General features: G+C 38.8%; 1 protein-coding gene across 4 annotated transcripts in view; it reads right to left on the minus strand.

Annotated features, from left to right (window-relative positions):
• RNLS (renalase, FAD dependent amine oxidase) overlaps positions 1–25,663 on the minus strand; it is a 262,683-nt gene that overhangs the window by 231,508 nt on the left and 5,512 nt on the right. For all 4 annotated transcript variants that reach the window (XR_002311298.2, XR_002311299.2, XM_070470600.1 and 1 more), the window contains exon 4: positions 19,937–20,095. Coding sequence is in view for 2 of the 4 variants with exons in the window: in XM_070470600.1 (XP_070326701.1) it covers positions 19,937–20,095 (159 nt within the window). In the remaining 2 variants the exon portion in view is untranslated. The remainder of the gene's footprint in view (positions 1–19,936; positions 20,096–25,663) is intronic.

The raw sequence follows: 25,663 nt of genomic DNA on the forward strand, positions 1-25,663 counted from the left end.
TCAAGGCAGGAATCATGCTATATTCAGTTTTGTTCTTTCCATGGCTGATATAAGAGGAGATACTGAGAAAATACTTAATAATTTAATAAATAGATGAATGAATAAGCATAGTTTAAAAGTTTAGGAATTTATAGAGAATGACTACCACATCCTCAAAGAAACTACCACTGACTTATTGTTTCCTTTTATGAGAATAATATATTTAGAAACAGATTCAAACTAGTTATCATTTTTACATCTTCTTTCCATGTTCAGCAACAGTATCAACTAAAATAAAGGCACTAAAGATCTTCATTGATTTTTGTTACTTCGATCAGAAAACAAGTTGTGCCATTCTTAAATTCTTATCTAAAGGCCTTGATTTTTTAAAAAAAATTTTTAAACTTAATTTTGTATTGGGGTATAGCCGATTAACAATGTGACAGTTTCAGATGAACAGCAAAGGGGCTCAGCCATATATAAACATGTATCCATCCTCCCTCAAACTCTCCGCCCATCCAGGCTGCCACAAAACATTGAGCAGGGTTCCCTGTGCTGTACTGTAGGTCCTTATTGGTTATCCATTTTAAATATAGCGGTGTGTACATGTCCATTCCAATCTATCCTTCCACCTGGTAAAGGTCTTAATTTTAATAAAAATCAAATATAAAACATTCCAATTAAAAACATGGCAGTAGTAAAATGAAAAATTCTTAAGTAGCATGTAAAATAAACTCAGTATCCACTCACTTCAGTCATTTATTCAGCAATTCAAATACTTAAAATATCTAATGTGCTTAGAGGAGACAAAGTGCTGAAGGGAAAAAGTACTGGCAGGTCTCACTTCTAAACTCATAATCACTGGGTTCGAGTGGATCTTAGTGCTGCCCAACAACCCTCCTTCACTCTGCTCAACCCATTTCCCTAGGTGACTATGTCACACCTCTCTTCTCCCTTTAAACCTTCAAAACCTCCTGCCTCTCCTCAATATCAGCTGATTCTGCTTCCTGTTTCATTGAGAAACAAATCAATAAGAAAATGACTTCCACAGGCTCTCATTTCCAAAGACATCTTCCTGTCCCCACATATGCTTGTATGCTCTGCTCCCCTCCTGCTATTCTGGGAGAACTGGGGCTCCCGTCTAAGGCCCCATCCTCTATCTCCTACTCAAGACCATGACTCCTGTCACTGTCCAGTTTGGGTCTACAAGATCAGTGTTCCCCTTTCTATTATATTCTTTCCATCAGTAATGAACATGTCATAATTCATCCCATCTTAAAACATACAAAACAATGAAAACATGATACAACCTTCTCCTCCAGCTACCAGTCCAATTCTTTGCTCCCCTTTCACAGAAAAGAAAACCCCTCTATAGGACTGTCTAAACTACGACGTTCTTGGGAGAAACAGTAAGAGCAAAAATTCAAAGAGCAAAAATTGGCTCTTGCATGGCAAACAATTCTTATTCTTTTCATATATAATGTGTGTATATGTGTGTGTGTGTGTGTGTGTGTGTATAGACATAATGTGTAGCAAATATAAAGTATATCCATGATATAATTCCATTGGGGTAGGTGGGGTAGGTGGAGGACAACTAGGCAAGGTGTCCTAAAAAAACTCCTTAGGGAGGCGGTAATGAAAACAAGATTGAGAAATACTCTACATCACTGTCTCTATGTCCTCTCTCTTCCTGTTTCATCCAGAGCATTCTCCAATCTGCTTTTCATTCCCAATGACCCACTTCCCAATGGAAGCTACTACTGTCAATGTTACCTATGTCCTCCATATTGCTAAATCCAAAGGCCAACTCTTAAATGAAACTATAGGTAGCATTTGGTATAGCTTATCACTTCTCTCTATGGGCTTCCCTGATAGCTCAGTTGGTAAAGAATCTGCCTGCAATACAGGAGATCCCAGTTCGATTCCTGGGTCGGGAAGATCTGCTGGAGAAGGGACAGGCTACCCACTCCAGTGTTCTTGGGCTCCCCTTGTGGCTCAGCTGGTAAAGAATCCACCTGCAATGTGGCAGACCTGGGTCCGATCCCTGGGTTGGGAAGATCCCCTGGAGAAGGGAAAGCCTACCCACTCCAGTATTCTGGCCTGGAGAATTCCATGGACTGTATAGTCCATGGGGCCACAAAGAGTCAGAGACAACTGAGCGACTTTCACTCTTCTTTCTACAAACATTTTCTTGGCACCACTATGCTTGGTTTGCTTCTTATATGAGATCCTATATGAGGAACAGAATTGATGCAAGAATGGTTGATTATTGAACATCTGGATTGGAACCAGTCTTCAACACACCACCTGCTATAATCCATATTACCCTCATTTCTTCCCTGTATCCTTATAGCATCAGTCCATTTGGTCAACCCAGCTCTCTTATAGTCTAAATTCCACACAACAGCAGGAAAATACTTCTTCAAATCTAAGTTAGATTATGTCATTCCTTCAATGGCTTTCTATCTCATATGGAGTAAAGGCCAATGTCTTTACAACTTACAAATCTCTACATAATTGGGCCTCCCACTTTCTGTCTCCTCTTACCTCCTATCACTGCCCCTCCTTATACACTGTACGGCAGCCACAACAACCCCCTTGTGAAATTCCTCATTCCTTGGGGCTTTTCTACTTGCAGCTACTTCTGCTAGACTATCCCTCCAGATAATCTCATGGCTCATACTTTCAGCTCCTACCTTGAGATCTCTGCTGCTCAAAAATCACTTTGTCACGGATCTGCACATAAGTACGCCTTGTCACTTTTTATTTCCGTATTGCTTCATTTTCTTTCCCAGCACTTACTATCAACTCACATAGATATTTTATTTATTTTTCCGCCTCCTACTGGAATAGAATATTATGCCTCCTCTCACTGGAAAAGAAATTCCTTGGAGCTTTACTTGGTTCACTGCTGTATTCAGGGTGTCTAGAACAAAGTCTAGCATATAGCAGATGGTCAATAAATATTTATATAATAAATATTCAATATCTGAATAAAAGAGATTACAATTTCCACTTAAAAAAATAAAGCTGGATTTTAAGTCCTCTTTCTGGAGTTTAATTTTATAATCTCATATGCCTGTGGCAAATACAATCGTTAAGGTATGAAAAATATTTAACAGCCCACAGAACGGAAGGCAAACTCTACTTTGGATATGGTGATATTCTTTGTCTATCTCATGGAAGAAATTTTGGGAGAGGCCAATATTTAAACAGTTCCTTCAAACCAACAGAGAATGCTACACTGGTAAACATAAAATGCTCTGTGCTAGCTACACAAGTACTTTTATAGATTCTAATTCTTTTCTGGAAGCACACATTCAAATGAGAATGAGAAAAAGTCAAACTCTGGAAACAGGGTTCAGAAGAATTATGAATGTCTGGTCTTCATACAGCCATGTTTCATAGATCTGAGACAACAGAATAAGAAACTTCTTAAGTGAGATACATTGGTGGAAAAGAAAAACAAATCTGAGCAAAAGCTTATCCAATGTGGAATGATGGTATTTTTTTTAATCCCTCTCTTGCTCTTTTTTAATCTTAATGTTTAAAATTCCCTGCTTTAAAATTAGTAGTTGATTGTGGTGATACGTTCTTATTTGTGTTTAGCACATTTTATTTGAATCTTCAGATTTTTTCTATCAGAAAGCTAAGAATCCCAGTTCTCAAATTTCTTCTGTCTTTAAAATGTCTTTGCCAGCTCAGATGGGGAAAAGCTTAATTCTACTCAGTTGGTGACTCAGTTGGTGATAATGACGCAATTCAATAAAATATAGCTCTCCGCTCTCTCATCTCACCCCATCTCTAGTTTTGACATTCCTTTTTAAAGCATTTCTGTTATTGAAGAACCCTGATTGAAAAATAGAGTTCTAAGTTTAGAAGGAAGTACAGAGTAAGACAGCATTAAGAAGGGATCTTTTCTTCCTTTAGAGTAGCAAACTTGTGATCTAGATTCATACCCCATACATTTATTCATACCCCATACATTTATTGACAGCATGTGTACAAGAAAAAAAGAGCCCAAATTATAGGTGCATTTACATCAAGCATGGGGAGATCACACACATAAGTGCAGGGTAAAGAGGTCAAAGGGTATATTGTCCCTGTTGTTATTAGAACTTAGAGAAAATCCGGATTTCAGATTTGCTACCCAACAGCTATGTGACCTTAGACAGGTTAATTTAATTTCTCTGAGTCTCACTTTTCCTTTCTATAAAATGGGAATAAAATACTTCTCATAGGTAATTATAAAGAGTAAAACATATAGTGTAGCCAAAAATGCTTAATAATAAATAAAATCACAAAATGCTATTTGATGTTGGTTCTCAACATCATCTAGTTAATCCTTGACCCTTTTTTTTCAATCACAAATAATTTGTTCCCTAGAGGGATATTTGTGCTAAACACAAATAAGAATCTATTACCACAAGCAACTACTAATTTTAAAGCAGGGAATCTAAAACATTAAGATTAAAAAAGAGCAAGAGCAACATTCTACATTGGATATTAACATCCTCTGTCCTGCCAGGACATGGAGTGATAATAAGCACAAGTAATATCAGAGTCTGGAGAAGGAAATGGCAATCCACTCCAGTATTCTTGCCTGGAAATCCCACAGACAGAGGAGCCTGGGAGACCATAATCCATGAGGTCGCAAGAGTCAGACCCAACTTAGTGACTGAACAGCAACAACAGTTAGAGTCAGATCACTTGAAACTCCAAGATGGATAAAAGTCTCTGCCACTTCCACTGACTCCTGAGTTTTGGAAGGGTGACAGAGAGGGAGAAATTAACTTGGGTTGCCTATCAGGCATTTAGAGAGAGAATGGAAGATTAAGTGAAACCAATTCTCATTATTTACTATTTTGTAAATAGTAATAAAGACAACTAGATGAGACAGATATAAAAGGTGAAGATCAAGATATAATAAAGAAAAGGAATTTAATAGTAATAATTGTTTTTCCCCCCTAAAACTGAGATATCAGTTCATAAGCTTGCAGGAAATGCCTAACAGAACAGCTAATATCTAAAGAACTTCATAAACTGAATTATTTCCCCTCCTATGGAGATGATCTGCTGGAGAAAGCAATGAAGCATATTATTCGATGAATAAAGGACTTTTGTTTCCTGTGCTTCTAATCAAAGTCTTTTCAGCAAAATGTCAAGGAAAAATGAAGAATTTAAACTTCTTTCAGCAAAAAGAATTGGTTCTCATTTTTACAACAAGGATGATGGGAAATTCTAGAAGTTCCAGGAAGGAGGCTGAAGGTGTTCATTATGAGTTGTATTTTATCATTACATTTCATGATACATAATAAGTTCTGAGGTTATGCATTTTTGTAGTTCTAAACATCTATTTAAGAACTATTACCAAAGTTCTAAGCATCTATTTAAGGAGAGAGTGCATATGTTAAGATTGAAGCCTTTTGAATAACGTTAAGTCTTCAAGTGTTTTATTCCTCTTCATCCAACTAGTTAAAGCTGTTTTCCATCTCGGTGTATCTAGGCAGGTTTTAAAAAGTGTGTGTGCTGTGTGCTCAGTCATGACTGACTCTTTGCCACCCCATGGGCTGTAGTCTACCAGGCTTCTCTGCCCATGGAATTTTCCAGGCAAGAAGGCTGGAGTGGGTTGCCATTGCCTACTCCATGGAATGATCCTGATCCAGGGATCAAACATGTATCTCTTGCATCTCCTGCATTGACTGGCAGATTCTTTAGCACTAGCGCCACCTGGGAAGCCTCTTTAAAAGGTAGATTCTATATTTTTTAATGAACTAGGACCTCTGTTGTTTGTTCAACAGATGTTCATATCCAAGACTCACTGCATTCTATCCCAAATCCACATTTCCAGCTTTATCTCCCCAAAATTCCCTACTGCAAAGCCCTTGCTCACACTAAGCCAATCTATTTTTCAGGTCCTAACATATAAAACAAGTGCTTATACTTTCAACTTTTTGCTAAGATCAGTTTTCTCTTCAAAGCATTCTCCTCCTGTCATTCTGCCTGTCCTTTGCGATACACTTCAGACTGTGTCATTCGCCTGCTCAGTAAATAGAGACTGAGGGCCTACATGCGTGAGGCACTCACAGGGAGCAGGTGAGTCAGAGCCCGTTCCATCTTTATGACTTTATATTTCCACAATCTACCAGGACAGACACACACTGCACAATGGATCAAGCCATTAATTAACTACAATTGTGATAGTGTTCAAATATTAGGCACATGAGGATAACATGTAATGGGAGAAATAGCCTGGTCTTCAGGGTTAGGAAGACATTATTATAGAAGAAGTTTTGAGCTGAATTTGAAGGATGAGAAGGGAGAAGGCCAGAAGGAGGTTAATAAGTAAGCTTTTTTGATGGGTTCATGGTTATTACTGGGGCTTCCCAGGTGGTGGTATGTTAAAGAACCCACCTCCCAATGCAGGAGACATAAGAGATGCGGATTTGATCCCTAGGTTGGGAAGATCCCCTGCAGGAGGACACAGCAACCCACTCCAGTATTCTTGCCTGGAGAATCCCATGGATAGAGGAGCCTGGTGGGCTACAGTTCATAGGATCACAGAGTTAGACACAACTAAGGTGACGTAGCATGCACATACACATGAAAGTGAAAGTGTTAGTCACTCAGTCCTGTCCGACTCTTTGCGATCCCACAGACAGTAGCCTGCCAGGCTCCTCTGTCCATGGAATTCTCTAGTCAAGAATACTGGAGTGGGTTGCCATTCCCTTCTCCAGGGGATCTTCCTGACCCAGGGATCAAACCCAGGTCTCCCCACATAGCAGGTAGATTCTTTATCACCTGAGCCACTGGGGAGGCCCATATGCATAGTTATCATTAAATTGGGGTGTATTAAAAAAAAACACACATAAGGGTTTCCCAGGTGGTTCAGTGGTAAAGAATCCGCCTGCCAATGCAGGAGACATGGGTTCGATCCCTGGGTCGGGAACATCCCTTGGAGAAGGAAATGGCTACCCACTCTAGTATTCTTGCCTGAAAAATCCCATGGACAGAAGAGCCTAGCAGGCTACAGCCCATGGGGTCACAAAGAGTCAGACACAACTTAGTGACTAAACAACAACAATAAAAACACAGTAAGGAATTTCTTGCCTTTCAGACATTAAAACTGCAGTAGTATTTTTGCCCCTTTACCCTGGCTCTCTATAAAACTGGGGATAAAAAGCAATTTAAAAAGCCATTGGAGAAGGACCTGGCCAACTGCTCTTAGAGGGGTCTGAGAAATTATCAGTAACAACAGGCCTTACTGCTCTGAGCCCCACTGCCCAGTCAGTACAGGAAGAAGACTCAAGGGGACATGTAAGCTCAGCTTTATGAAGAATGTCACATTCCTGGAGAGGAGCTTTTCCCCCAGATCCTGCAGGGAGGGGGTAATTCCCCTCCCAAGAGGCCCCCCGGGTAAGGAACTCCCCAAAGGGGTAGCCAGGACCTTGTTTTCTAATGAGGTACTTCCTGAACTGAAGAACTTACAGGGGCTAGGGCAAAACTTTGCTGATGCGACTGCCTGGGAGAGATATTGCTGCTTCTGAGTTAGAGAAGGGGGCTGTTAACAGCCCCAGAAATGTTCAGCGTGAAGTGGAAATCTGCCCACTGGACCAAGAAAACATATCACACACTGTCTATATGGACCCATCACCAACCATCAGACAACAGGAATGAGGTGCAGGGAAACCCAGACCATCTTTTTACCAACGCCAAGCTGCCAGTCAGTCATGGGAGTAATCAATGTCTCCAGGAGAATACAGTCTGAAGGGAGGAAGGCATAGATATTCAAAGAGAAACTGAAAGGGTATGTGTATTGATATAAAATAGACCCCACAGTTCACCCTGCCACAAGCCCCTGGTACCACAGACAGGCCTACTTGGCACTAGGTATAGAGAGAATGATTCTGAATTGAGACTGAAGTTCAAAAATAAGCACAGCTGAGTCTTAAAAACCAAGTATTTAACAGACAAAAGAGACTAGAAAGTTGGAGCACGTGACCAAGATGTCATTAACGCACTCAACCTCTAGAAAGACATGGAGTTCAAGTAGGAAAATGTGAGGGCAGTTCCAGGAAAAAATAAAACTTCCTCATTTTTGCACCCATATAGTTCAGACTCCTTAAAAATGAGTAACAAACACAAAGTGACTATAAAGAAAATAGTGATAGTGTTGGCAAAGGAATAAATAAATGGAACAGAATAGGTATCCAGAAGCAGATGCAAGCATGTATGGAACTGAACTTGTGATAAATGTGGAATTTTGATTTAGTGAGAGTAAAAAACCCATACTAAATAAATGGGGCTGATAAAATTGGTACCACCAGGGTGGGGGGAAATGACCACAAAACTAAATTTGTTTCTCATATCTTATAAAACATATGTTACAGATAAAGATTACAATGTAAAGCATAAGAATTAAAATTATTAAAATATAATTTATAACATTTTTACGACTTGAGAGTGAGAAAAATAGTCCTTAGCAAGTCAGAAAATGGAACATCTGTGAAAGAAAAGACAGACATATTTAACTAAATAAAAATCTTAACAAATTATTAAGAAAAATGACAAAAGCAAAATGTAAATAATAATCAAGAAAATATTTTGTAATATCTCTTACCTATGAAATGCTTTAATGTCTCTTATATATGAAATGCTCCTAAAAGAACAGCCCACTAGAAAAGAAAGCATAACAGATGACCAGGACATTTACAAAAGAGGAAATTCAAGTGACCAATAAACTTATGCCGTGAGGCTCAATCTTACTTTAAGTCGAGGAAAATACAAATTAAGGCAAGAATAAAGTCGCTGTTTTCATGTATCATTTTGGCAGAAATCTTAAAAGATTAATAAAAAATTTAAAATATTCAGTGTTAATGAGTGTATAGGCATTCTCAAACACTGAGAATGAGAACCATTACAAAATTTTGGGAAAGTAACATAGCAATATGTATTAAAACATACAGATGTCAAAATTCCAGTGTTGATACTTTATCACCCAGTTTAGCAATAAACAGGAATGAAAAGGAAAAACATTGGAAACTAAGTGAATGCTATCAATAAACAACAAGAGGTGACAATCGAAATTCTAGTACTCCCAAACTACAGAAAATAATGCAACTGTTAAACAGAAATAAATTAGATGTATTTATCTAAAAGGATTGTTAATTTAAAATGCAAATTTCAAGACAATACATTTAGAAGGTACCCATATGCCTGGAGCAAGGTGTAGAAGAGCACTCACTAAACTGTTAACGTTAATTATTATACCTCGAGGGAGTAGAAAAGGAAGACAGCACAGAAAATGAATTATTAGTTCAATTTTGGATTGTTTCAGTTTTATAAGATTACTAATCAGCTTTGTCATTTAAAGTAAAGAAAAATTATTTGGGGGAGAGGAGAAGCAAGACTACTCAATTTTATTTAACTTACCCAACAAAATATAATATAGTAAACATTCAAAAAGTATCTGTGGAATGAAGTAGAGGGGAATAGGAGGGAGGTGAAATATGTTTAAATTTAAGTGTGTTTGCAATAGGTAAGAAGATAACCAATAATGGAATGACAAAGCACTGTAGATCGTATAAATGAACAATGTGAGGAAAGGAATAAGAATACTTGATAGAGTTGGCCAACAAGAAAATGGGAAAAAGTGGGAAAAAAAGTAAAATAAAAAACAGCCATCAATGTTAAGGATAAATACAATATAATTGTTATTTCACTAAATGTAAATGGGTTGAATTCTCTTATCAAAAGAAATAGACTTTTCATGTTAGATTTAGAAACTCTCAGCTAGATGGGTTAATATCTTTGTGGCTGGAATTATGACTGGTTTTATTTTCTTTTTACTTTCAAACCTTTCATCAATAAAGTATATCAATTATAAAATAAAATTCAAATTTAAAAAGTACATAATATCGAAAAAAGAAAGATTCTGAACAATTTTATACACCTTAAATATAAGCACTAAGGTGCAAATTGGTGGTAGAATATCTGAAATCAGAGATTGGAAAGGAAAACAGAGTGAGGGGACAGCCTGAGGAACTCTGTTTTGCTTGCTAGAACACCATTGTGAGAAAAGAGTAGGGATGGCATGTAGGTAACTACTGAGAAGGTGGTCATTTACTAGTACATCTTTGGAAAGTAAAAAATGTAACCCCAGGATTTTTAATAGTTCATTAAAAACCTACCATCTGTGAATTTACTGAAACTTTTAAATGATTACACTTCAGATGAACAAGTGTTTTGACTTTTAAAATGTAAGCCAAGTAAGCAATTTTTGTACTGTGTGGACATGCATGTGTGCTAAGCCACGTCAGTCATGTCTAACTCTTTGCAATCCCATGGACTGTAGCCTTCCAGGCTCCTCTGTCCATGGGATTCTCCAGGCAAGAATACTGGCGTGGGTTGCCATTTCCTTCTCCAGGGAATCTTCCCAACCCAAGGATCAACTCTAGTCTCCTACATCTGCATTGGCAGGTGGGTTCTTTACCACTAGTGCCTTTTTAGATGCAGTCAAAGAAATGATATTTTATTGGGATTGAAAACTTCTGTACATTGAAGTAGAGTGGCATCTCCTTAGTGTAAAACTATGTACCTTAAGGCTTCAAGGCTTCTGCTCTTCCTTTAGTGGCTATATTCTAGAATTTTAATGACAGTTGCAGGTTCTCCAATTTATAACTGAATATAGATGTACATGTATACATGCATCTCCACCACTATTGTAAATCTCCATTGTACAAGTGTGGAGTATTATATTTCTAGATAAAGAATTTCTCATATCTTTTGGATTATATTCATATATGCATGTGATCCTTTGGTTATTATAGTTTGCCTTCTTGAGACCTGTAGCTTTACCACATTTTTGCTATAATACCGCAAGTAGAAATTAAAGAACTCACCAAAATATGGTATTTAGGAAAAATAAACTCCCTTTTTTCCACCTTCCAATCTAGGAAAGAGACATTCAATGTTGTGTTTCTAAAGGTTGGGATAGCCATATACACACCCACAGCCAAAAGCAAAGTGTCTTTCTTTTGCAGAGTCTTAAACTGGATTAAGTTGGCAGATCCCTGAAAAGGGGAGGGGGAGATAGAATGCTTAAGGGACACAGGTTTGGGGGGATTCCTGCCCAGGTGGAGACCTAGCTCTCACTTGTGTGCCTGGCCCAGCTGGGATCTTACTGCACAACGCCTATGGAGCATGTCTCTCAGCATGTAGAACAGTGGAAAGCTCTCGGTGTCAGTGCAGTGTTATCCCTTGAAAGGCAGCCTTGAGTTCACACAAGGCATCACATCTAACCCATGTCAGAGGACCAGGGCTGGCCCAGTCCCACACAGCAGAGATGATGGGGCAGTAACAATAACAACCTTATGGACTTAGGTCCCATGCCTCCTCTGTTTTGGGGCATTATAGAAGCCTGGGATTCCTGTGGGATCCCAAAGGGAAGGGAAGCAGCTCTAATGATGACTGAGGTTGGGTTTGCTATCAGGTGGATAGAAAGATGGTCTAAGCAGATAATTTTTATATTTAGAGAAATGAAGGAATGAATGATCCTTTGCTTCCTAGTGTTGCAAATTCTAACTTAAGATGATCACAGGATATTCTGGATACAAATACACCACTGTTTTGCAGAAGGGCAAATTAATATTTCTCATTGTGTTTCCAATATGATTTTTATTGATATCCAAAATCCTTACTAGGAGGTTTCTGGCTGCCTTTTTGTAGGCACACATTTGAGTGATAATAACGAATCTGACTTGTCTACAGAGATGATTTGTACACGATCATTTGCTTATTCATAACCAAGAGCTCAGACCACACCACCTTATAAAAATGCTTTCCTGTTGGTTTTCCTTAAAACAGAACTTGACACTTGTCAGATGTAAAGCTCATCTGTTATTTTTGTGCTCACACACAGCCTAATGAGAACACCTGGCCAGTGGGCTTTGCATCTTCTAAATTTACATGAGCTAGCATTTAGAAAAAATGTCAGGAACATGCGGACACTTAAGAAATGTTTCCATCATGGTGCTTCCTCAGAGGTAGGGGTGATCCAATGAACAATGTGCATGGAGGTCACATGGGTGGGTGCAGATGTTATAACAAGGGGTTTATTCACTGACTCTGGTACAGGTTTGGGGTGTGGGGTAAAGAGATGTAGCGGAAGAGTGAGATTGTACCTCCCTCTGAAAGAGGAGGCTTTCATAAAAATGTCGCTGCTGACTTGTGCAAAAGCTCTGATAATGACTTATTCCTCTTACAAAAGTGATCAACTCATTCATCAAAAGTTAATTAATGTAGGGCTTTCAAGGCAACTGTCATGTTCTTTCACAACAGTGAATACGTCTGTGATGTGTTCTATTTGTAAAACCCTGAAAGTAAAATAGTCACTATTGTTTAATCCCCAACACTAAGCATACAACCCTTTAAACAGACATCTCAGAACTCTTCATTAAGGGTAAAGAAGTCGTAAACACAAAAAAGTTACTGGCAGTATTAATATCAACACTAACAAGTTCTTACTGTGTGCTCAGCATACTTCTAAGTCCTCTACTCAGGCTATCCCATGTAATCTTCACTAAATCCTATGTGGTTAGATGTTACTTATCCTCATTTTATGAAGATGGAAACTAAAGCCCAGAGAAGTTAAGCAACTTGCCCCAGATCACCCAGACATTAAGAGGCAGTGATGGGTTATAAATTCTGGCTCTGTCTCTTAACTCCCTCCACAGAGTAGCCAATGCTAAATAAGTAAACACCAAGTGATCAGAACACTTTCTGTGAAACAGATTCCATTTCATTCCGGCTTCCCCCTGGAAGCTCTGAAGGACAGAGGCTGAGCTGGATCCTGAAGGAGAAATAACACAGAGGATGTGTCAAATTGTGCTGGGCAACGGGAGCTCTGTGAACAAAGCACAGGTGAAGCGTGTGTGGTTCATTCCAAGACCCCAGAGGAGACCGGGATCCCCGAAGGAGGCTAGCTCAGTGACTCCCCTTGCCTCTCTCCTCCCTCCTCCTGGCGACTCTTTTGATCTGTGGCCACGAGCTCAGCTCAACGCAGACCCTCACTTCTGCTCCCACCCAGTCCGTCTCCTCTCTCTCGGGGTCTCTCTGTGTCTCTACCTCTCCTCCTTTTTTCCATCCTTCCATTCTCTTTTCCTTCCTTCCTTCTTTCCTCTCTTTTCATAAGAAAAATTTATCACTTTAAGGACCAAACTATAAAGGATGCATATTCATTGAGACCCTTTAAACTACTCATTCCTCTCATCTAAGCATGTGGGAGAAAACCTAAGGAGCCTCATAGAAGGGGAGGTCTGGTGCAGAGAAAAGAAACTTCTCATGTTCCTCATTCCTTAAAACGGAGAAGGCAATGGCAGCCCACTCCAGTACTCTTGCCTGAAGGAGCCTGGTGGGCTGCAGTTCACGGGGTCGCTAAGAGTCGGGCATGACTGAACGACTTCACTTTCACTTTTCACTTTCGTGCATTGGAGAAGGAAATGGCAACCCACTCCAGTGTTCTTGCCTGGAGAATCCCAGGGATGGCAGAGCCTGGTGGGCTGCCATCTATGGGGCCGCACAGAGTCGGACACAACTGAAGAGACTTAGCAGCTAAAGCAGCAGCATTCCTCAAAATCACTTAGTACATCCCATCTGCTTTATTTTTACAAGGTTTATCCCACTCTTTTCCACTGCCTCTGCCACTTTTCTAGCAAGAGAATGAAACAACTATGGCAGGAAAGTCAGGATGTGCATTTCAGATGTTCCATTACAACTGATGAGGAGCTCTATTGAAATGTATGTGCTCAGCCGCTTCAGTCATGTCTGACTCTGTAAGCCCGTGGACTGTGGCCCTCCAGGCTTCTCTGTCCATGAGATTCTCTAGGTAACAATATTGCAGGGGGTTACTGTACCTTCCTCTAAGGGATCTTCCTGACCCAAGGATTGAACCTGCATCTGCACTGCAGGCGGATTCTTTATGGCTGAGCCACTAGGGAATCCCTCTTTAAATGTGTAGGAAACATGAAATCAATGATATTTGAAAGGTGTCTCCTTTCTTCTTGACCATACTTTCTCCTGTGCAGCCCCTAATACATTATATGAACTGATACAGGACTGATGTCTTAAATTGCTCATGAGGGTGAAAGAAGCAATTAGCCTCAAAGTTCCTCCTAATACTAAAATTCCATGATCTATTGACATTCATGCTTTTATCCTAGTATGATCAACCAGGGCCCAAGCCAGGACTGGTAGACTCTAAGATTCACTGACTTCCAGGAGCTTATAATCAAGTTTGGAAATAAAAGAGACATTCATTTGGCAGATACTGACTGAACAATAACTATGATGTGTGGGTTTGCATGGAGACGCAGGAGACATGGGTTTGATCCCTGGGTTAGGAAGATCCCCTGGAGGAGAAAAAGGCAATCCGCTTCAGTATTCTTACCTGGAAAATCCCATGGATAGAGGAGCTTGGTGGGTTACAGTCTGTGGGGTCTCAAAGAGCCAAACATGACTGAGCATAGTACATGGTGGGTCTGTATGCAAAATGGTATTTGATGCTGGGTGGGGATGGAGTGGTCTATAGGAGCTGTTTCCTCTGAATTTTATGGGGAAAAAAGTGTCTTAGTGGGGAAGACACTTACTGAAAAAATAAGTATCACAATAAAATCTGAGGAGTACTATGATGGGGCAGACTGTGCCAAACAGGCTTAACTGGGAAGAAAAAACTCCCATAAGGGTACCTGTTAAAGATATGGATTCCTGGGCTTGATCCAAAGAGTAAGAATCAAAATCTTCTCAAAGGTGCCCCTTGTTGTTCAGTCGCGAAGTCGTGTCCAACTCTATGAGACTCCATGGACTGCAGCATGCCAGGCTCCTCTGTCCTTCACTGGCTCCTGGAATTTGCTCTGACTCATGTCCATTGAGTCAATGATGCTATCAAACCATCTCATATTCTGCCACCCCATTCTCTTTTTGCCTTCAATCTCTCCCAGCATCAGGATCTTTTTTCAGTGAGTTGGCTCTTTGCATTAGGTGACCAAAGTATTGGGCCTTCGGCGTCAGCATCATTCCTTCTAATGAATATTCAGGGTTGATTTCATTTAGGATTAACTACTTTGATCTCCTTGCAGTCCAAGGGACTCTCAAGAGTCTTCTCTAGCACCACAGTTCAAAAGCATCAATTCTTTGGCACTCAGCCTTCTTTATGGTCCAACTCTCACGGCCGTAAACAACTACTAGAAAAACCATACTTTGACTATACAGAACTTTGTCAGCCCCTTAAGTTTTTTTTTTTTTAACTCACAGTGTTCATTAAGGAAAGTTTGGAAAACATGGTGAACAAGAATGAGCAGGACATTGTAGGAATTCACAAGTACAGGAAACAATCAGTAATAGCAAGGTCTAAGACACTGTGTCTAAAAGTGGTTATGTGTATGGGCCCTGAAATCACACTACTAAAGCTCACATCTCACCATCATCACCAGAAATGGAAATAATAGTCATTAGAATCATTGTGAGGATCAGTGAGTTAATCTCTGTAATATTAATATTACACAGAGTAGCACAGTTATAAAGTGAAAGTGTTAGTCGCTCAGTTATGTTAGTCAGTTAGTCCGACTCTATGGGACTCCATGGACTGTAGCCCACCAGGCCCCTCTGTCCACAGAATTCTCCAGGCAAGAATACTGGAGTGGGTTGCCATTCCACAACCAGATGGCAAATCATGAATCACAAGACATCCACTATATCGTGCATAAAGCTTCCTTATTCTCCCAACTGGGAGAATGTAATAATTAACTTCCAAAAACACTAGCTCTGTTTTTCTTGTAAAAAGGAAAATAGGGAAAGGGAGAAATAGATAAGGGAAAATCCAGACCATGCTGTAATCCAAAGGGAAGTCTTTCAGGTTAGAGATGGCTCTATATTGATCCTACGAGTAGACATGACTGAGAAAAAGGGACAGAGAGAATGAGAAGACAAGAACAAAGGAGTCCAGAGACACAGGTAGGCATGAATGTGAGACCTGTAGCACAGCCCTAGTTCTGTCACTAATTGCTATAGACTTTTGGGTAAGTTAGTTAATTATCATGGGCCTAAATTTATTTCCTTGTGTGAATGGAGTTTTGTGAATTATATTACAGATGATTTTATATATAGCCTATATTTCAGTCTTATTCATAGTTCTCGACCCAGGGATGGAACTTGTGTCTCCTGCAGATTCTTTACCCTCTGAGCCATCAGGGAAGCCCCCAGTTCCCTGGAGTTAAAAAATTCGGAGGGAAACTGAAATATATACTGTGTCCACTAGATGGCAATAGATAGCTTTGTAAACGGAAGTCTTTCATAGACATTGAAGATGACATCATTGGAAAAGACCCTGCTGCGGGGAAAGATTGAAGGCGGGAAGAAAAGGGGACGACAGAGGATGAGATGGTTGGCAAGGATCACCGACTCAGTGGACCTGAGCTTGAGTAAACTCCAGGAGTTGGTGATGGACAGGGAGGACTGAAGTGCTGCAGTCCATGGAGTCACAAAGAGTCAGACACGACTGACAGACTGAACTAAATTGACTGAACAAGCAAGCAACACTTCTAAGATTCTCCAAAAACAGAGCGATGACGCTAATTTCTCATACTGAGGTCCTTATTGAGATTTATAACATAAAGAGAAATCATATATTTTTAATCCCTTTGTTTTAGACCCACAGGTATTCAAGGGTCATGTTAGGACATTCTGTTTTAACCTTTACTGCTAGAGTGGGTTATTTCATAACAATGAAGTAAACACAGAATTATTTGCATGAAGGCCAATTCTGAACTGAGCTGGAACAACACCCCAAAGATCCTTGCCCTCAGTCAAAAGTACTAAGTCAATCATTCTTAAACTTTTTCATCACAAAGAGCTTATATGTTTGCTCTTATCACATCCAAATCTTTGGGGCCCCAGAGATTGTAGGACCCCACAGACTGTAGCCCACCAGGTTCCTCTGTCCATGGGACTTTTAAGGCAAGAATACTGGAGTGAGTGGCCATTTCCTCCTCCAGGGGTTCTTGCCAACCCAGGGACTGAACTTGATTCTCTGGTATCTCCTACATTAGCAGGCAGATCTTTACCACTGAGCCACCCGGGAAACCCCTAAAGAGCCTATGTATCCTACGACTAAAAAAGAAAAGGAAAAAGATCTATTTCCTTTTCAGCATGATACACTTTTAAAACGGTGTAAACATTACATTTTTTATAATAAGAGTAAACTACCTTTATTTTTAAAGTTATGGCTGTTCAAAAAATTATGATAAAGAAAATGAAAACCATCTTGAAGCAGTAACAATGCTATTAAACTATTTTTGGTAGACACAGAAGAAAAAGCGATGCACCTTTTTATCCTTTTTAACTTAAAAATATTTCAAAATCTTTCCATGTTAGTAAATAAAATTATCACTAGCATTTAATAGTTCATAGATAGGTATTTACAAAATTTATAGAACATACTTTAGCTGAAATGTCTGGTCTTCTGTGACAACACTTTCACAAATTGATAGAAATGGCCCTATTTAAAGATGAATAATGATTAGGCAAGAACCTATGCAGAGGAAAGGAAGACAATAGAACATAACAGACCCTAACAAATAAGCTGAGGAAAAGACATATTAGAAAATATTTTTCTAGGAAGCAGATTAGTTCAACAAATACTCAGGCAATGAATGACCTAAAAACAGTGAAGAAATCTATGACCTCTTTGAAACAATATCTCAAGGAAGGGAGCAAAAGGAATACATTTGGAAGCAACATGGTTGACATAGAGGAAGGCTAAAAATAGAAAGTAAAAAATAACAGAAAGACCAAAATCGAAACTGAGTTGAGACAAATGGCAGATATTTGTGTATTGAATTTTTTAAGATACTCTGGGATCGTAATAAATGGAACAAAGATAAATCATTATTTAAGTATTAAAAGGAAACTGAGCTGAAAATAAGGGAAAAGCTGAATCTTCAAATAAAAAACAAGTAATCTGTGAAAAACTGACACAAAGCTATTAACAATAAGATATATCTTTATGAAATTACTAGACTCAAAAATAAACAAATAAAAAAAGTACTTCTAAAATAAATATCTCCAAAAGGTTAAAGTAAAAAGGATGAAAATAAATGAAATAAAAAACAATAAATGAAAATAAAAGAACAATCATCTTACTTATCAGTCAAGGTTGATGTGAAAGCAAAATAAAATTAAAATGACACTAAAGAAAGAATTTAAAGGGTATAATGTTAATGGAAACATATTATGAATCAAATAATATAGTATCAAAAATTCATAAAGCAAAATTCACCTCCTCAAACCCCAGGAAACCAGCAATAAGTAATAGTAGAGTTAACTTATCTCTCTCAGCCCAACACAGTTCAGCTACTCAAAAAATAAGACTATAGATGATCTAAATAAAATTATTGATTAGCAGGCCCTTGAACATCTTAGGACTCAGTCTATGTCATGGCGTGATACTTTGTATGTCATTTAATACAAATATTGAGAAATATTTTTAAAATGCATCACTAACGGGTCTCTCATTACATACAAAGCTCTGTAGCTTTAAAAACTGGAATATGCAATTTATAACACAACTGAATACACTGACCAATAACCATGTTTTAGTTAAAAGTTACAATATGTTATTTAACACTGTCTCAAAATCAATTCAATTTTTAGAGAATCCATGACAATAAATCATCCTACTTTAAAGTGACTTCGGTAGCACACTAGATATAGATGCATGAAAGAGATCCCTGACGTTAGTTTTCTAGCTTGTCTATAGCCATCTAATAAATATTCCAGTCCTTTTTATATTCCTATCTCACACTATACTAGAAAAGAAGCTATATACTGTTACTGCATGGTAGAACTGATACTCAAACTGCTTTCAAGATGAAATATCCAGCTCCATTCTTCCTCAGAGAACAAGTTCTATTACCGCTCTAATTCTAAGATCTATAAACCATACTTATTGCCAGGTTTCTTTCCAATGGTGACAAAAGGCCATTTCTCAATCAAATACAATGTCACCTTCAGTCACGCAACAAAGTCAAAAGCTACAGGCATGTCACATCCTTGAAGTCTTGCCACCATCACCAGACTCTGTCTTGTTTCAACTCATGGAATTCAAGGCAATATGTAGTATCATCCAGAAATCAATGGCTTTGATGTATCAGGTTCACTCAAAACACGATAAAGGTCAGGGAAATAATCAGTTAAACCTGGCACAGGTAGGCGCAAAGCAGAGCTTATAGAAAAGCTCTTCTTGAGAATCCAGATAACAGGGAACTCTATAGAGACAGAAACTAGCTTATTGTCTGCTTAGAGCTGGGGGCAGGGATGGAAGATGGAGGGATGGAAGTGAGAGCTATTGACTGCAGGAATGGTTTCATGTCATTGGATATCTGAAATAAATACCATTGAAATACACACTTCAGGTGGATGGGTTGTTTAGTATGTGAATTAGTCTCAAAGCTGTTTTTTATGAAAAGAGGTGGCAGAAGTTAGGTAAAGGGGGAGTCCAACAAATTTCAGTCAGGGAAGAACCTGAGACTCACACTCAGGAACAATTCAAGATAAAGTTTACCATATTTGTCACATAATCAATGTTTACATCATAAAAATCTTTTTTTCCAGAATAGCCACAAAGAGACTGTTCTTCTTTTGGGTCAAACTACTATATCTTCCTCAAAAATACTTCTTAAAGACAAGAACAAAAAGAGAAATACTCAATTTTTAATTTTTTTAAAAAAAATCTGAATTGCAGTTTGACCGAGACTAGTATCATGAACCAGGCCATATTATCTGTTTTTAGAACATGAAAATCAGTAGAACCCATATCTTACCCTTTGCTAAGACAGTTAAGCTGAATTCACTCAGATCAGAGAAAGCCCAGTCCCTGAGGTTAACAGCGCAGGCTGAGACTCACAGTTGGCGATGTCACCTCGAAGCTGCAGAATCTGAGGAGCAGGCATCGTGAGGACAATGATATCAAACTGCTCAGAAGAGCCCGTTTCCCTGGAGACTTCCCACTTGTTGTTTCTCAAATTGATCTGGGTCACACGTTGTCTGAAGCAGATATCAGCACCTGTTCCAAAAGCAAAATCATGCTCACATAATTGGGATTTTCCACATGAATAAGGGGGAAGGAGAAGTCACAAACTGGATCCATTCAGATGAGTAGAATGTGAAGTTCATCTCCTACAGCTTCCTGGGCTTCACTTTCTATCTCACGTAATGGGACTCCCTCCCTTCTGGTACTGTTAGACTTCCCTGTCATTGCGTGCTGGGGGAAAAAATACTACTACAGTTAATAACAACAGTAACCACGGTGATCTTTCCTTAATCATCTACTGTATGCCAAGGCTATGCCAAACACTAGATATACGTTATACCAATTCATTTCATAGAAAAGGAAACAGATTTAGAATTGTCATGTCATTTAAATCCATATCCTTCTGACTATAAAGATCACAATCTTGGTAGAGCAAGTATACATCTTAGTAAAGGTGTTAAGGATTCTTCTCTCCAGTAATATTCTTTATTAAAAATATCAATATTCCCTATTAAACCTGAAAAAGTAACTCTGTAAGCAAAATCCAAGTCTCATCAATAGATTAATTATCTTAATTAAGAATCAAAATTAAGAAATATACAATCTGGAATATCCTCTCTTTTCCCTTCTTTGCACTTTTCACAAGTATATTTTAATAATTATTTGAGTACTTATATGATTGATATTTTATTCCCTTTTAATTTGTAAGCTCCATGAGTTTACATCTATTTTTTCTATGCATAGCATATAGTATATAAAGACTGCACTGGGAACAGAGGTATTTAACCAATATTTGTTTAAGAGAATGAATTATGAACTGAAAGCTAGGAAAATATAATTGTATCATTAAGTCCCCTTGGTATACTAATTCTTACCTCACATTCTAGTTTTCAGAAAACTTTCATTTTAAAACAAATCTACTTTTATTTGGCCTCATGAATAGAAAGTAAATAAATGAAAATGGAATAAAGGGGAAAAAAAGGACACTAAAAGATCCTGTCCATCATTGCATGTGACATCTCATATTCCTAACTACTAAGAATCCAGCTTAAGTCCAACCTTGGCATGAAGCTCCCTTTCCGTAGCTATTCTGGCACAGTGTGAACCTTCTCATCTCCATAATCACTGCCTTTACCACTCACTTGGACACTGATTCAAAGTATCTCTATGTTTTAGATATGTCTTGCTAAGTTGCTTCAGTCATGTCTGACTCTTAGCAATGCTATGGACTGTAGCCCACCAGGTTCCTCTGCCCATGGGATTCTCCAGGCAAGAATTCTGGAGTGGACTGCCATGCCCTCCTGCAGGGAATCTTCCCATCTCAGGGATGGAGCCTGCATCTCTTATATCTCTTGCATTGGCAGACAGGCTTTTTACCACTGGTGCCACCTGGGAAGCCCTAGACATGTCTTATCAACCCCCAAATACTCTAGGGCTCCTCCATGTCAGGTCTCTAGATCTCATACACCTTTATATCTTTCATATTCCCTTGAATAACTCTACAATATAGTAATTACAAGTTTTAAAAATCAAATGCAAATATGTTAGAGGGACCGATGCCCTCAATCTCTTTGAGGCAATTAGAGTCTTTCTGTTCAAAGAATTAGAGCAAGGGTTTGTAAATAGCATTCCAACTTGCCTGAGGGTTTCTTAAGGACCCTCTTCAGGGAAGGTGCAAATAATTGGTGCTTTGAACTCACACCCACCATTCCCTTGACTCCAACCAGAGTGGCTCCACTTCCGTCTCTTCAGTTCTTTTAGGATGTCTTTCCCCTGACTTGGTTGCTTCATGTCTCTCTCTCTAGTCCTGGCCCTGATCCAGACTTCAAGTAAGTCAACTGACTTTATAAACTTTATTCAGTTGTGTTTTCACATAATACTCCCTTTGAAAACAGCATTACATTGGTTTTGCTTTTGGTGGTCAGTAGGAGGGTGTGGTTAAGAGAACTGAACTACACCAACTTTTAACAGAAATTCTTCATATCCAGTCAAACACCTTAGACATATATCCCAGTGGTCCCGGAGTGTTCTGCAAGATGAATATCAGTGGTTCTCTAGGTGTGGACCTCAGACCAGAAGCACCATGGAACTTGCTAGAAACGCAAATTCTCAGGTCCCAACTCAGACCGGAATCAGAATCTGGGGATCAGGCCTAGCAGTCTGAATTTAAGAAGCCTCCGGCTTTGTTACCATGCACATTAAAGTGTGAGAACCACGGGGTAGATAAATAGACACAAATCTAACACTGCAACTGGCAAAGCCACTCAAAAACAGTATTTTCCAAGAATTAGGGGCAGTGGCATACCTGCTCTAGCCAGGAAGTTTTCCTTTCCAATTGTGATGATTCAAGTTTCTGGGAAAGTGGCGTTTCCTTGTGAAAGTACCTAACAACTTTTGAAAGGACCACATGACCAAATCTAAGGCTCTGGAAGATCATTTTTAAACAGCCAGAAAACTACATAAAAATGTTCAGTCTGAGCTTAGTAAATGTCACCATGTCCCTGTGTTGCATATAATTTTTCAGAGGTTTCTCATTGTATTTAGGATTAAGTATAAAATCTTAATAGTGCTTACAAAGCCCTTTATGATCTGGCCCCTGCCTTACTCTTGAACTTCACCTACTGTTTTCTCCCTCATTTACTACCCTCCAGTCACAATGACCTTTTCATTCCATAAATACACCATCTTCCTCCTACTTGAGAATAGTTTCAACTTGATATGTCCATTGCATGCAATTCTCACCACTCAGCTCTTGGCCTAGTTCACTCTTGCTCACCTTTCAAGTATCTATGAAAACATTAGTTTCTTAGAGATGCTTTTCCTGACACATGTCCCCTTTCTCACTCTTTTCAGACTCACGTTAGCTTAGGTCCTATTTCTTTAGCTCACTTATTACACTCACTTTTTCTTCTTAGCATTTATTATGTGCATTTTTATGTGCATGAAATTAGCTTTTGTCTTTCCCTCCAACTATGCTCTACATTAACAAAGGTGAGGTTCAATGTGTTTTACTTATCACTGTTTCCCCAGCACATATTTCATAAAAAATTTTTTTTTAAATCTTCAGATAGCCACAAAGATATCAAACTACAAAGAAATTTTAACCATTTTACAAAGGCAAATATGTTTCTGTTACGTATTTATTCAATGCCTATCCCCTGTCTTCCTCCATGTTAGAAAATGTTAGTCACAAGTGTTAGTCATGTTTGACCGTTTGTGACCCCAGGGGCTGTATCCTGCCAGGCTCCTCTGTCCATGGAATTCTCTAGGCAACAATGAAGTGGGTTGCCATTTCCTTCTCCAGGGGATCTTCCTGACTGAGGGATAGAACTGGTCTCCTGCATTGCAGGCAGATTCTTTACCGTCTGAGCCACCGGGGAAGCCCCTCCATGTTAGAGCATCTAAATTTTTCTTTCTCCAATAATTTCCTACAAACAGGTTTCAGTTCAGAACTACTGAGATGGACTAGTAAGCAGTGTCTAACTACAAGCACGGCTTAAAGTTCACTGTGGAGTGCTTAACCAAGGTCTCAGGTTACCCTCTACCTTCTCTCTGAAAGACACTGTTATGGATGAGTGCCATGATCACCTGCCTAGGAGTCATTTTGAGACAGAACTGCCCAGACTTAATTTCCTTACATTAATGTTAGAAAGAAAATAATCACAAAAGTAAAAAGGGAGAATATGATTAAAATTAAATATTGCCAGAAAGAAGTCACACTGGCTGAATAGTACCTGCAAATTAAACTATCTTTTCTAATAAATCATTTCGGTTGGCCAAAAAGCTTGTTCAGACTTTTCCATGACATCTTACAGAAAATCCCAATGAACTTTTTGGCCAAACCAATATGTTGTCCATGTTGACTTTCAATTGTTAGTCCATGTCCCTTTTTGAAGTAGATGGTAAAATAAAAACAAATAAATACAGCAATAGTTCTTCCTGTGGCAAAATGAAAGTGAAAGTCACTCAGTTGTGTCTGACTCTTTGCAACCCATGGACCATACAGTCCACAGAATTCTCCAGGCCAGAATACTGGAGTGGGTAGCCGTCCCTTTCTCCAGGGGATCTTCCCAACCCAGAGATGGAACCCAGGTTTCCCACACTGCAGGCATATTCTTTACCAGCTGAGCCACAAGGCCAAACCAAATAAAAGCTGCTCACCCTATTCTAGAAACTAAATTCATCTTCTTATGAATGATTTAATAACATGGGCCTTATTCAAAAGCAAAAGGGCTTGGGTTCATCACTGTCCAAATGTCACAGAAAGAACCATCATGTGACTGATCTTCCCAAGTGCATAAAGAAATATATGGCAAGACTCCTTGGTAGCCCCTTCCTTCCCCCTGGGGCAGGGACTAATCAGTGAAAGAGGGGGCCCAGGGGCAGGGCTCCATGAGTCTGTTCTCTTGAACCAGGGTGGGATGGGAGCAATCTCTCAAACTATAGGGGAAAAACCAGGAAGGAAAAGATGTTAAATCAGAGGTCTGAGGCCTTCTGATCGTCCTCCATGGGATCCTCAAAAGGTAATGACAACAGGGTCAGCTTAAAGAGAGTGCTGGAGTCTTACTTACTAGTTAAGCCATTATAAGCAATGTACTTAACTTGTCTGAGTCTCATTTTTCTCATTAGTAAATGAGGATAATGAAAATTACCATGAATGGTTATATAATAATTAGAAATGATGTATGCTAAATGCCTAACACAGCATCAGATTAATAGCTTTTAACAAGTGATAGAGTAGTTTTTATTCTTTTGAATTTCTCCTACTCCTACAACAATGACAACAAAAAAATAAATAAATAAAACATAAAAATAGAAAAATCACATTTTATTTACTCAGAAGACAGCATTAATTGGGAAAACAGGAAGTAGGTAAAATTAATGCCAATAAATAATTTTCTCTGTAATAAGCTTAAAGTGAACACATGAAACAATAAATGAGAACAGAACACAAGTGGCATGTGCCTATTTCCTCCTACCCTTTACCACTCATTCTGGAAAACTGGTCTATTTAAATATTGGCTTTAGATATTTGAACCTATTCTAAAGCATACTTGGCTGGACATACTCCTTACAGATAATTTCCTTGGAAGTCTGGTTGCAAACTAAATAAAACTGGTTGTATCATAAGATTGTAGGGGTGTGAACTCAACTGATTCCCAAATGTAAAGTAAATTTGGAATGACCTGGCAGTTTGGGTTGTTATACACTGAGCACATGCAAAGATCATCTTCATTTAAGATTATTTTTTAAGCTAACATTTATCAAGAGATTTCTAAGTATATGGCCTATTATCTGCTTGAATTGGCAATGGGTAGATTATATCCTTTATTCTTCACAAAACTTTGCAGTAGGTATTGTTATTGCTTTCATTTTTCCAATGAAAGAACTAAAGTACAGATTTTAACACTTTCCTAATATTACACAGCTAGGAAAGGGTGGTAGAATGTGAATTTGAATCCAGGTCATTCTGACTCCAGGGACTCTCTCAACTTTCATTGTGGAAATACTAAAATAGGATACGAGCCATTTACAGGCAGAAAGATTTAAAGAAGTTTAAAGAATGTTTAAAGGGCTATTGGGGGTTCCCAGGTGGCTCAG

This window comes from Odocoileus virginianus, chromosome 7, assembly GCF_023699985.2.
Source record: "Odocoileus virginianus isolate 20LAN1187 ecotype Illinois chromosome 7, Ovbor_1.2, whole genome shotgun sequence".
NCBI lineage: Eukaryota > Metazoa > Chordata > Mammalia > Artiodactyla > Cervidae > Odocoileus > Odocoileus virginianus.